The sequence below is a fragment of the Culex quinquefasciatus genome, chromosome 3 (genome assembly GCF_015732765.1).
Source record: "Culex quinquefasciatus strain JHB chromosome 3, VPISU_Cqui_1.0_pri_paternal, whole genome shotgun sequence".
Taxonomy (NCBI): domain Eukaryota; kingdom Metazoa; phylum Arthropoda; class Insecta; order Diptera; family Culicidae; genus Culex; species Culex quinquefasciatus.
The window spans coordinates 74,435,403-74,449,452 of record NC_051863.1 but is presented as its reverse complement, the minus strand read 5'-3'; the positions used below and the strand labels follow the sequence as shown (position 1 = coordinate 74,449,452).

The 14,050-nt window shown below is 38.0% G+C and overlaps 1 protein-coding gene across 1 annotated transcript in view; it reads right to left on the bottom strand.

Annotated features, from left to right (window-relative positions):
• Positions 1 to 4,134: 4,134 nt before the first annotated feature.
• The window catches only part of LOC6039226 (acetylcholine receptor subunit alpha-like 2), a 77,614-nt gene continuing 67,698 nt past the window's right edge, over positions 4,135 to 14,050 (bottom strand). The window contains exons 7-9 of the mRNA XM_038259016.1: positions 7,534 to 7,715; positions 7,127 to 7,328; positions 4,135 to 4,638 (exon numbers count right to left, since the gene is read on the bottom strand). Of these exons, the coding sequence (XP_038114944.1) occupies positions 4,435 to 4,638; positions 7,127 to 7,328; positions 7,534 to 7,715 (588 nt within the window). The 3' untranslated portion in view covers positions 4,135 to 4,434. The remainder of the gene's footprint in view (positions 4,639 to 7,126; positions 7,329 to 7,533; positions 7,716 to 14,050) is intronic.

The window sequence follows — 14,050 nt, the reverse complement described above, 5'->3', positions numbered from 1 at the left end:
AGTTCAGCAGTGCTGCCGATGAACCCGAAGCTGAGGAAGCTGATGGCAGCGGCCGACCTCAAAGACCGAAGAACCCTCCCGCTTGGCACAAGGATTTCGAGGTTGAGTACGCCAGTTTTGCACTCAACGCGATGAACTTCATCGAGGACATCCCGAGTTCGGTCCCTGAGCTGAAAAAGCGGGACGATTGGCACGAGTGGAGAGCTGCGATGCAAGACGAGATGAACTCCATGAAGCGCAACAACGCCTGGACGCTGGTGAAGTTGCCTGCAGGACGCAAAGCCGTTACCTGCAAGTGGGTGTTCAAGGTGAAGCGGGGCGACGCTGAGAAACCGGACCGGTTCAAGGCGAGACTGGTCGCCAGAGGTTTCACCCAGAAGCCCGGGTTCGACTACACCGAGACTTACTCTCCGGTGGCGAAGTTGGACACGCTGCGGGCGGTGTTGGCGCTGGCTAACGAGAATCGGATGTTCGTGCACCAAATGGACGTGAAGACCGCGTTCCTGAACGGTGAGTTAGCTGAAGAGATCTACATGACCCAGCCGGAAGAGTTTCAGCAGGGGAATGGCCTGGTCTGCAAGCTGAACCGTTCCATCTACGGGTTGAAGCAAGCGTCCCGAGCGTGGAACGACCGATTCCATGGCGTCATCAGCAAACTCGGATTCGTCCGGAGCGCCAACGACATGTGTCTCTACACCCGAGGAGCTGGAGACAAGAAGCTGATCCTGGTACTGTACGTCGACGACATCCTCCTGGCCGGAACGTCGTTGAAAGTGCTGGAGGTGGTCAAGCAGAAGCTAACCGAGGAGTTCGAGATGACGGACGAAGGTGAGATCAAGCAGTTCCTAGGAATGCGCTTTGAACGTGACAAGCTGAAAGGAGTTCTGAAGATCAGTCAGCGCGACTACTTCGATGGCCTCCTGAAGCGTTTCCGGATGGACGACTGCAAGTCGATCTCGACACCGATGGAGCACCGGCTGAGGCTGGTGAAAGGAGAGGAGAAGCAGAGAACGTCGAAGCCCTACCGTGAGCTGGTCGGTTGCCTGACGTACGCGTCCCTCACAACAAGACCGGATCTCGCTGCGGCCGTGAACTACTTCAGTCAGTTCCAGTCGTGTCCGACGGATGAACACTGGGTCCATCTGAAGCGGATGCTGCGGTACATCAAGGGGACACTGGACGTCGGTCTGGTGTACAAGGCCGTGGAGAACCCTCCACTGCTGGAAGTGTACAGCGACGCGGACTGGGCGAACGACTCTACCGATCGTCGTTCGATCACGGGCTGCGTGGTGAAGCTGTTCGGATGTACTGTCGGCTGGTTGACGAGGAAGCAGCAGACGGTGTCTCTGTCGTCGACGGAGGCGGAGCTCGCGGCACTCTGCACGGCGGCGTGTCACACCCTGTGGACGATACGCGTGCTGGACGATCTGGGCAAGCCAGTGGACGGTCCCGTACCGATGTTCGAGGACAACCAGTCCACGATCAGGATTGCCGAGGATTCTCGAGACTGCAAGCGCCTGAAGCACGTGGACACCAAGTTCCACTTCCTGCGGGAGCTGGTGCAGCAGAGGACGATCGAGATCAAGTTCGTGCGCTCGGCGGAGCAACAAGCGGACATCATGACCAAAGGTCTACCGGCAGCTGTCTTCAAGGATCTTCGCGCCAAGCTGGGATTGGAGGAGACGTGCTGTGATTGAGCAGGGGTGATAAGTTGGCAACCACCGCACTCTGTTCGCCCCTACGACGCTCAAGCCCACTGGGCACACGCGGGCTGCTGCTGTTTGACAGCTGCACTTCCGCTACCAGTCTGTAACCAAACAACAAAGAGATTACACGCTATTTTTCTATCCGCTAAGTAAACCGCGTGTTTTATTCCGGCCTCCCCGAAACCTCTTTAAACACAACAAGTTGTCTAACTGATTTTGAAAACTTTTCCCCATTGTTCGGCGACTTTGGACAGCTGTAAGTCGTTCTAATTTGCGATTTTTGAGTCGCTAATTCGATTGAAGTTTCATTCGAATTGGGTCCAAAAATTAAACTTAAATTTGAGATATTATTGTTCACAACGATAAAGCTTATTTTTTGAGTACAATGACCCTTTGTTTTTTTGTTTTTTTTTTATTTGACCCTTTGTAGGACCGCAAAGGATTATAAATTGAATATAAAAATAAAAAAAATTAACATCTCAGCCTCCCTTGACAGAAAAGTTCCTATTTGACAGCTTGTTCCAAGGGGACCATAGAAAAGGCTTTTAATCGTGTTTTTTACCGTTGTACATACAAATTGACATGGGGCTTTAGGACCCTATTAGCGTGTTCGCTCTGTAATCCATAATTATTGTTGCGACCGCTTAAATGGGCGCACTGCCACCCGGTGCAATGCCAACGGTGTACAGTTATCTACGTGCGCATGTATTACGTGTACGTACACGCGGTTGGATGAAGCTGCACGGCTTTCGAGACCGGCAAGAGATGATCCAGGGCCACGATTAAGGTGCAGGAGGTGGCGAACCAATCTTCGGACGCTAATGAGACCAAACTACAGTTTTGGAGCAGCAATACTTATAAAAATGCACAATCAATCAAGAGAAACTTATAAATCTGGAGCAACATTTGAAAGGGGCGGTACGACATTACTCATACCCGAGCGGGGGTAAATAACACGGGAATACCAAATTTTGGTATTACTTGGGCAAATAACAGGGACCAAAATGTGCCCTTGTTTGCCCAGTAATAGATGGTAAAATAACATAAAATCATACCAAAGTCTTGTATGTGGAAGGGCACAATACTACCAAACCATGTTATTCCAAAGGTAAAATAATACCTCAAAATAAAACCAATTCAATACCAAGGTGAGGTTTTCTGGATATATGAACATTGCTTGAATACCAAAACTTGGTATTGCCATGGTATTATTGTTAGGTATTCCCGTGCCCTTGGAAGATCAGATTTTGGTATTCCTGTGGTCTTCCACATTCATGATTTTGGTATGATTTCATGGCATTTTACCATCTATTACTGAGCAATCAAGAGCACATTTTGGTCGCTGGTATTTGCACAAGTAATACCAAAATATGGTATTTTTATACAATTTTTAGTGCAGCCGTTGCAGTAAGTGAAAAAACGGAAATGATCCATATGCTAACGCCAAAATTTGATTTAATCTACTCACCTGATGATTCCATGTTTTTCTTAGTGATATTCTTCACCACATCGAATGCATTTGTCATTGATGAACGGTCTGTGCTTGAAGTTCTTGAAGCTTCTGAAAAATAAGTGTTATTAAAATGAAACTGGATTAAAATTCACCAAAATTCAATAATATGTTAATTGACTCGTTTTTCAAAGTATTTTGTTATCCCGACTTAGAGAAATTTCAAAGATTTAAAAAAAAAATCTTAGTGGGTATATGTATAACAACAAAATTGAAAATCAGCTTTAACTTTTTTGGGTTTCAAGTCATTTTAGCGCAAAATTAATTATTTCGTCAAAATTTATAAAAAAAATTCCCATAGTTTCAAAGGAATTTGATGAAACACTTCAATACCAAAATAATACCAAAATGTGACATCCTGACTTTTCCGCAGTTTCAAGTCATTTCTTTAGGGGGTATATCAAAAATATTTAAAATAAAGTTTGAAATTTCCGGTTTTGAATGAAAGCATTCGCTTTGAGACATCATTTTAGCGCAAAATTAATTATTTTGTCAAAATTGGTCAAAATTTTCCCATAGTTTCAGAGGAATTTGATAACATACTGTAATACCAAAAGAATACCAAAATGTGGTGTTCGACCATTGAAAAATTCTGCAATTTTGCAATATCAAAACAATACCTTAAATTTGTATGTACCGTCCCTTTCATATGTTGCTCCAGAAATTATAGTGTTGGGAAACTCGATATTGCACTTGACTACGATTAGATTTTACTAGCTAATGTTTGTGTGACTACTATGGAAATGTGATATCTGTATCTATTTCAAAACACACACTAAGAAGAATATTCATTAAAAACAGATCAATTTATTTCAAAGGTTCAAAAATTGTCTGTAATTGATAGTCACCTTTACTGGCATTTATGTTTGTTTTTGTTTAATCGTACCATAGTTAAGTGTTGTGGATATTTTTGCTTCATTTTTTACTCCTTTCTTTTCGTTTGACACACTGTTAAGTGTGTGAGTTTTTTCTTCTTCATTAGTAATAACACTGGTGAAAAATTGCTTGCTCGGTTCGATATAGGTTACACTTTTACATCATTACAACAACGATTAACCGGTCGATGGATTTTCGCGTAAACACTCTGTTTAGATTAATGTTAGATAGTGTACGTGGGGGGTGATGGTGTCTGCTTAAGTGTACTATTATAGAAATGGAACAGCCTATAAATGTCAACTTTTGGGTTCTTAGTGGGGAGGTCCTTCCCTCGTGCACTTCTTATGCATGCCGTGGATCCTTGACGGTGAGATTGAACAGCTTCTGGGCGATAATGGAGTACTCGATGTCAATCGGTTTAGTATCGTCGTACAGCGAGGGCGCCTCGCACAGGATTGCAAATGTGCCGAATAATGATGCTAGTGTAAATAACCATAAAAATAAACGATCCAATACCATCGCCACAAATCCCCAATCTTGATCCTCCTGTGTTATTGTTATGGGCGTTTTATTTTATTTTTTGTCCACCGCCGCCACGGGGAAGAAAACGAAGAGGATGCCAACGGAGGCGACGACGAAAAAGTTCCGAGGAAGTGTTTTGGCAGTCGGCAGCCGGAAGTTGGTCAAGGCATGCGAAAATAAATGGAAAGACAAGACAGAGATAATCAGTGACCCTCAACCGGAGGTATGTGTTTGGAGTGTAATTATTCAACGGAACTGTTTTCCCATGGGCTTTTCCGCTGCTTTTTTTTTAATTCAATAAATGAGAGGAGCGTCCGGAAGTCTTGTATTGCATAGGGGAGGAGCAGCATCGTACCCTAAGAGGGGCGCATGGGGACGAATAAATGAGAAGATATAAATTCTAAGATAATGGGGCTGATATAAAAAAAAATCAATACCACGAGCAGCATCACAGCATCGATATGAAGGAGAGGGCGCCCCAATGAGCAATGTAGTATGGATAAAAGCCGGCTAAAAGGAGGATTCGACATCAAGTGACTGGATTTTCCAACCGTTCAGAATAAAGCGGCCACAACACAGGACCGAATCCTGCTGGGAATGTTGTGTTATAATATCATTTTCATCATTTATTTTTATTACCAATTGTGAAATATGTATATCAAAGTTTTTTTTCTTCTAAATTTTGAACAAAGTTGCTAAAAACTTTATTTAATCAATTTTATTTTCAGGTTTTTTTTTGCGTTATGACTACATAATTATATAACAAAAAAAAAAAAAAAATGGCAGGTGCTTTACACCATTATTTCGCTTACAAAAGCGCCTGTAAATTTTAAATAATAGTATTTAAATTATGAATTTATATTACTGTCTAGTGCGTTTGGTTTTGCATGCACATTCATTATACCAAAAGACGCCATTTGCTTACAATTTCAAAAAAATAAGTTCAGAATTATAAAATTTTGCCTTACTTCATGAAAGCTTTTAAAGGCCCAAGCAAAATGTCTTCAAAAAAGAAAATGGGATTTCATGAAAGATAGACTTTGACAATAAAAGTTGCACCAATGCAGTACAGACTGGATTATCCAAAGTTTTCAAGTTCCTTAGATAATCGTTTTTTGTCGATCTACGATTCAAAACATGACTCCAAAATGACATGTAATCATGATTCTAAGTTGGCTACCGATATGGCGGTGATGGAATATTGATAATATTTTCTTTTAAATTAAACGGGCAATCAAAACTTGAATTTTCCATTATATCGTGTTTTTTAAAAACAGTCCAAAAATGGAAATGGAATTTATCTGGGTACAGAATAGTGATTCGCAAAGTGGTCTCAATTTAGAACTGTCAAAGCAGAACCAATTTACTGTTTGCAAAATGATACCAAGAAGTGGCAAGTATTGTAATCGTTCTATAATTTATTTTGTCAGATGAGCTTTTGAGTTATTCGAAGTCAATCAATCTTAAGAAGAGGGTTGAAATCTAGATTTCTAGATTGAATTTTCAAAATGTCCTATCTGCATAGGAAACCCATGACGGATAGGTTGTTTTGAAAATTTTATCTAGATTTGTCATTTGGCACCTGCCAAATAATATTGAATAATCTTAATGCAATATTATTTCTGCTCTTCAAAGATACATAATCTCGGAACTTCCATTCGGCTTTTCTCTGATTCACAAAATTCTATCCACTTCTGGTGCAATTTTTTATTACGTGGAAAATAAAAAAGGCCTCTTTTGCCGCCCACAGTTTAGTCTACGAACAAAAAATGCGCAAAGCACTTAATTTTTCAGCGAAAACTCTAACATCTACAGAACCAAAATGTTTCAAAACAAGTCACTTCAGCAACTAAAATCATGTCACGCTTGGGCTTGAACAAAAACCTTTAACTTTGTTTATGTTTACAGCTGGAGTGCAGTTGTGTAGTAGTGAGGAGCAGTTGGGAGCCTTCGAATATCACGTTACGCATTCTGTCTTTTCAGCACCCAGGAATTTATTTGTAAATTTTTATTTGAAGAAACTTTTGTTGGTACCTTTGATCAACGAAGCCATTTTGCATCATTGGTTATATGTCTACGTACAACTGTTGGACAGCTGTCAGAAAAATGGTATGTAATTATTAAATAATCTGTATTGATGTCAATTTTTGATCAAGTTGGTGTCTTCTACAAAGTAAGACACCTCACAAAAAAAAAATCGTTCCGTTCTTAAAATGTTCCAGATACGACTCTGGTTCAAAATGAGTGAACATGAACAGCCAAACTAAAGTGGGTGGTGGTGGTGGTGAAGGTGGAATGGTTGCCGAGCTCGGGCAGGCGTTTTGGCTTTGATTGAGTTGGCAAACAGTCTCACTGTATGCTGCTGCTGCCGCTGAATGAAAGGGTCCGGTACTGACACTGGCAGGCGAAAGATTTCTTTCATTTATGGATTCCTTTTTTTTGCTCCATATAAAAGAAGCAAAAGCGGATGAAGAAAACAGGCCCTCAGAACGGAGCAGCAAGCAATACTTACCGCATTAAACTCGTCCTGGCGTTGCATATGGTGCTGTATAAACATAACGTTATGAATGGCCTTTTCCAGCTCGAATGGGTATTTCTTCCGAGGCGCCACGTCGCTTAGCGATTCGTCCAGGCCAGACATCACCGACGGCAGCCCGTTGTAGCCTCCGAGGCTGCTCAGGCCACCTCCGAGGGCTCCGACGAGTCCGCTGAATCTGGGAAGGGATTTTGAGAATTAAGAAAAAAAAAAAGAAACCAAATCTCATTCCAAAAAGAGAGCTTGCTATACATTGAATGAACTACATATATGAACACACGGTACGGTGTAGGGGTTAGGCATTCAAAGGTTCAAGGCTTTTTAACCCCAAAACACACAACCTGAACCACACCAAACACACACAATGACACAAGAGTACTAACCTATTGGTGGCGGTCGTCGAGTGGAGTCCGTTGCACCCACCCGGCCGGCCCTGCATGTGCCGGATCGAGTCCGGGCTGGAGCCGCCCGAGTTCTGCTGCATCTGGGAGTGGGCTGCTAGTGCTGCGCCAAACTTGCTCTTGCTGATCTTGATTCCGTAATTTATCTTGTTGGCTGCCAATTCCTGCCACATAAATTATACAGAGAAGAAGAGGGCGAGAGACAAAGTCAGAAAGAGATGGTGAAGAGAGTTGTGGTTTAGCCTTTGCCTTAGGAGCTGCCCTTCGAACGATTTTTCATTTGCTAAACTTTCAATGCTAAAACTTTTGCCAAGCTCGAAGAATTGTATTCATTGAGCTCCAACTTTATGTAGTTCAGAACTGTATCAAGATTTGTATCGTTTGAATATTTATAAAATGTTCTTTAATACCAACTTTTAAAAAGACATCTTATGGATCTGTAGAGCAACATAAAATTCTTTGCAAATTGCACCTCGGAAATTCTTTCTGGGGAGGATGTTGGGGGGACTATTCTGAGTCAGAAAAATCAATTCCCAAAATATTCTGTCGGTGAAAACTGATTTTATCTAAATTTGAAGTTAAAAAACCAAAATTCTTCAATATTTATCTTATTTCTGTTATAAACAGCTACTATGATCATACTCAGAAGGATGTAAATGTAAAAAAAATAATTTAGTGGTCATTCCGGGGCTGGTTACGGTGGACATCAGCCTGTCCCATTTTGAGGTCATGTCGAGGAATTTCAGGTGCTCACTTCTTAAATGATAGATTATGATGTTAGGAACAATGTTTTCTTAGACAAGAAAAAATAATAAAATACTTTCTCGCACCCCCTAGGCGATTTACTGAAAAAAGACACTTTTTTGAACAAATTTTCTAAAATCGCTTGGAATCAATACAAAAACTGATTCGATCTGGTGAGTATTATCTTCAAACGATAGGTTTTTGTCGATAGATTAAGATGCACTATCAATATTGGCCCAAAACCTAAGTTTTTTTTACTCTCCCAGGCGGATTTATGTCGAAAAAATCGCATTTTTTCGAAACTTTTTTCAGAAGTGCTCATTTTATTTAGAGTAACCTATTTTTCCCAGTAAAACCAATACATGCAGCTTGTAGGAAATTTCATGGCTAACATTTTTCCCTCTGAGAAAATGCAATTTCGACACTCCAGAGCCGAGATATTTGAGTTTTAGTGAGAAAAAAAGTGCCAATTTTCAACATTTCTCAGAATTCAAAAACAAGGCCTACTAATTACACGATGTTGCAAGCATGTGTCGCAAAGGTCAGGGTATGCATTCTTATAATAATTTTGGCCGCTGAATCCGAATCTGAAATCAAATTTCGTGTAAACAGTGATGTTTTGGAGCTACACCCTTTTGGAATGTTATTTGCGTGTTTAAATCGCTGCAATTCAAACAGCTTGCAAGTTCGGTCATACTTTTCTCGGTTTTCGTTCCATTTTGATTGTTATTTTAACATCATAATCTATCATTTAAGAAGTGAACACCTGAAATTCCTCGACATGACCTCAAAATGGGACAGGCTAGTGGACATACTAAGCTCAAATTCCAAATATGAGCTTGATTGAATTAAGGAGCTGGCGTGTTGCCTTTGAATTTTGAATGAGATTTAACCCGTAGAAAACACTTTTTCAAAAAATGTAGATTTTTTAATCACTTTGGTCACTGAAGCGTTTATTTTAAACATCATTGGCGTGTAGGACAGATCCTTGCGGATGTTTTGACCTATACAACATTGATGTTTTGAGCAAAATGAAATGGCGCGACGTTTATCTTTTCTGCTGAGATGTTTTTTCCAAACAAAAAAAAAAAACAAAATTTTGAAGGCCTGTACAGAGCTCCAGACTGCTTCAATTCAATGTTCTATAAACCAAAACATCCACAAGGATCTGTCCTACACGCCAATGATGTTGAAAATAAACGCTTCAGTTGCTAAAGGGACTAAAAAATCTACATTTTTGAAAAAAGTTATTTCTACGGGTTAAATCTCATTCAAAATTCAAATGCAAAACGCCAGCTCCTGTTAAGTTCAATCAAGCTCATATTTGGAATTTTAGCTCAGTATGCCCACCGTAACCAGCACCTGAATGACCACCAAATTATATTTTTGTTACATCCTCCTGAGTATGATCATAGAAGCTGTTTATAACAGGAATGAGTTAAAATTTAATATCGAAGAATTTGAAAATTGGCAGAAATTTTCTCACTAAAATAGACATAACTTTACTGTAAAAGGATAAAATGTCACACTTTTTTCAGCAAAATTGTTCTTTATTTTGTTTGCAATAGAGCGTTCAATTTCCCGGGAAACGGGAAATTTTCAACCAATTTCCCGGGAATTCCCGGGAATTTAAATTTATTGAAAATTGTTTTGATCTTGGTTCTGCTGCAACTAAAATGTTTAGAACAGTGACTGAAAGGCTAAAACAAGTGTGAAGATCAATTAACAGCTTAACTGCATGTAAAATATTATAAAACTGCAAGAAAATGTTAATTTTTCTTATTTTATAAGCTCCAATAGTCAATAAATCAACAAATAATGTCATTTTTTAGCAAGGTAATTAGACAGTGAGTAGTGGAACAGCATCTAATTCCGTCGTACCTCTTATGTTGGCAGGTCGGCACTTTGACGTTCAATTACAACTCATTGAAGGCGATTTCAACTGAAATAGAGTGATAAATAGCTCAATAAGAAGTGAGCAAGCAACTTTTAAAAGTTTTGCAAAAAAATAGCAAATTGGATGGAATTAAGAGCGAGTGCTTAACCTGCGAAACCTTCGAGAATTTCCTCTGAACAAAATCCATACTCCACAATCATTCAAATTATTTTCTTGCCTCTGTGACCAGTAAAAGAGAGCGTGGTTTGATACAAAAAGTTGAAAAAAAAACATGCAGAAATTATGTTTTTCATGACAAATAACTTTTCTAAAAAAAGTCATAATGGTTTCAGTTCATGGACAAAATGGCAAAGCAAAAATCAAACTTCTCTTGTTTGTTTTACTTCAAACAACTCAATGTTTTCATATATTTGGAATCAACATCATGTCACAATCAGTCTTACATGTTTTGATATTTAACCTTCTAACACCCATTGTTACACCAGTGCTCCATTTTTCTTTTACTACATATTGTAATTTCTTGTATACAGTCATGCCTCGGTTTAGCACCGCTGGCTTTAATCGTACGAAAAATCATGCAAACATCAAAAAATTATATTGTTTTGAAATCGGGATGATATCAGCTATCCATTAAAATTATTATTTCATGAAAAATTTCACAAAAATTCGTTTTTTCCTGTATTCTAAAATGCATGTTTTTTTCTCTCAAGAAACCAAAAATATATTGTTATTGCAATATGGGTATCAAATGAACAGGTTTTTTTCATACATTTTGGATATAATAACAAAATTTTTAGAAAATACTCAAAATTTTCACAAAACTACGTCTTTTTGAAAAAAAAACTCCAAATTTAAATTTTTACAATATGGGTATCAAACGATCAGGATTTTTTCCATACATTTCGAATGTAATAACAACATTTTTAGAAAATACTCAAAACTTTCACAAAACTGCGTATTTTCGAATAAAATACTCAAAATTTCCGTTTTTACAATGTTGGTATCAAACGACCGGGATTTTTACATACATTTCGAATGTAATAACTATTTTTTTTGAAAATACTCCAAATTTTCACAAAACTACGTATTTTCTAAAAAAATACTCAAAATTTCCGTTTTTACGATGTGGGTGTCGAACGATCGGGATTTTTCGATATATTTCGAATGTAATAACAATATTTTTTGAAAATACTGAAAATTTTCACAAAACTACGTATTTTTGAAAAAAAAATATTAAAAATTTCCGTCTTCACAATGTGGGTATCAAACGATCGGGATTTTTTCATACATTTCAAAAATTATTAAAAAAATGAAAAAAAAACTCAAAATTTTCACAAAACTACGTATTTTTGAAAAAAATGATTTGATTATTTGATACCCATATTGAAAAAAATTGAAATTTTGAAAAGTTTTACAAAAATACGTAGTTTTGTGAAAATTTTGAGTATTTTCAAAAAAATATTGTTATTACATAAGAAATGTATGAAAAAATCTCGATCGTTTGATGCCCACATTGTAAAAACGGAAATTTTGAGTATTTTATTCGAAAATACGTAGTTTTGTGAAATTTTTTAGTATTTTCAAAAAATATTGTTATTACATTCAAAATGTTTGAAAAAATCCTGATCGTTTAACACCCATATTGTAAAAACGGAAATTTTGAGTTTTTTTTATCGAAAATACGTAGTTTTGTGAAAATTTTGAGTATTTTCTAAAAATGTTGCTATTACATTCGAAATGTTTGAAAAAATCCCGATCGTTTGATACCCATATTGTAAAAAATTAAATTTTGAGTATTTTTTTTCGAAAAAAATTTGGAGTATTTTCTAAAAAATTTGTTATTATATCCGAAATGTATGAAAAAACCTGATCATTTGATACCCATATTCCAATTACAATATATTTTTGGATTCTTTAGAGAAAAAAATGCATGTTCAAAATACAGGAAAAATACGTATTTTTGTGAAAATTTTCATGAAATAATAATTTTAATGAATAACTGAGATCATTCCGATTCCAAAACACTATAATTTTTTGATGTTTGCATGATTTTTCATACGATTGAAGCCAATGTCTCCCATATAGCCAAAAACCCTTAAGCTCTGTGCTTCAGTTAAGGACTGGGTCGTGCTTAATCGAGGCAGCTGAACGGTGCAAAACCGGGGCAGTGCAAAACCGAGGTGTGCAAAACCGAGGCATGACTGTACCAGGTATTTAACGGATTGAAATAATTCTTCTTGCACAAAACTATTTTAAAAATGTTAAGATATCAATTTGATTTTCAACTCATAAGATCATGGTAAGCAAAAACGTAAAAATTCTCAATCTATATACATAAAAAAATTTCGACGGTTTTGTTCGAACGCGAATCAGTTCAACACGGAGCGTCGGATCGAGGTGCTCTTTGTTGCGTTGGGTTCGTATAAGCCCAAGGAAGATTTATACGCTAACTAATTGACATTTTGGCCACTCTGGAACCGATTCCGGAGCATCGGCAAATTGTATGGGGAAAGTCACGTAAATTCAAAATTTGATCACAGGAGGCTGAATAAGCAAAAAAGTTAAAAACGTCAACAAACGAAAAAAGGCAGAACGAAGTTTGTCGGGTAAGGCTTGTTTATCAAAAAAAAAAAAAAAATATATATAAACATATATCCGATATCAAAGTGTCTGATAATCTGATTAATTGTATATGAGCTATAAAATAAATTTAATTGAACAAAATCATCTTCATTAATTTTTCTCTGAGCATCTAAAAAAAATGGTTCCAAAAGGTATAGAAAATGTCAACTTATGCTCAAATTTCGGGAATTCCCGGGAAACTTTAACAGATGCCCAAAGTTCCATGCAAAAAAAATAAATGATGTACAGTTATCCCTCATATTTGGAACAGTTTACAGATGTACATTTTTACGTTTTATATCAAGTTTTCAACGAAAAACATTGACCCTTGAAATCCACAAATTCGGAACACTTTTTTCTTACGATGTAAACAAACTTTTTTTTCTCTCCAGGAGTACATATTTTTACAAAAAAAATGACTTCATACTCTGAAACCAATAAAAATCAAGCTTAGTGATGGTTTAAACATGGACTGACAACATTTTTTGTGAAAATATCAATTAAATTCAGGTGTTCCACAATTGTGGGAGGCACAATAACATCCCACAATTATGGAACAAGCAATCTGGAGGCAGTGTTTTGCTGCTCTGCATAGAATAGTCTTGATATAAGGTTTTTTGTTAAAACAGTACTATTTATACTAGTGAAATAGCAAAAGAATGTTCAAATGAAGGTCCTAAAAATAGCAGGGACAACAGAAAAGTTGCATTTTGTATCCTATTGACAAATTACCACAAAAGTGTTCCGAATTTGTGGGTGTTCCGAATATGTGGGATGACTGTAATACTATCTAGTGCTATAGGTTGGTTGATCGTTAATCTCCACCTTGTTGTCACCCTCCAAGCACATTGGAATTGGAAAACTCAACCCAAAAGAAACCCTCAATCCCAAATAACCTAAGGTGTTTCCCAACCGTACGATGACCATCCGCACACATTAAGTGAGTTGATTTCCTATTCATGAAGCGTGCATGCAATGCATTTATCACGATTTCCCAAATTACTCCCTCAATTAAAGCGAAGGAAGGCAAAACTGATGGCACCATTAATGTGTCCAAATGTGCCACGAAGCACCTAAATATCGGATATGTGCTGCTGCTCTTGCTCTTCAAGAGGGCATCCGAAAAGCTAGCAAAACACAGTTGCAAATTGCATCAAGTGCCATTTGAACACCTGCCTCTGCCCCCTCGACCACTACTGGAAGGTTGAGCTGCGGTGGAAGACCAACTGGCGTCAT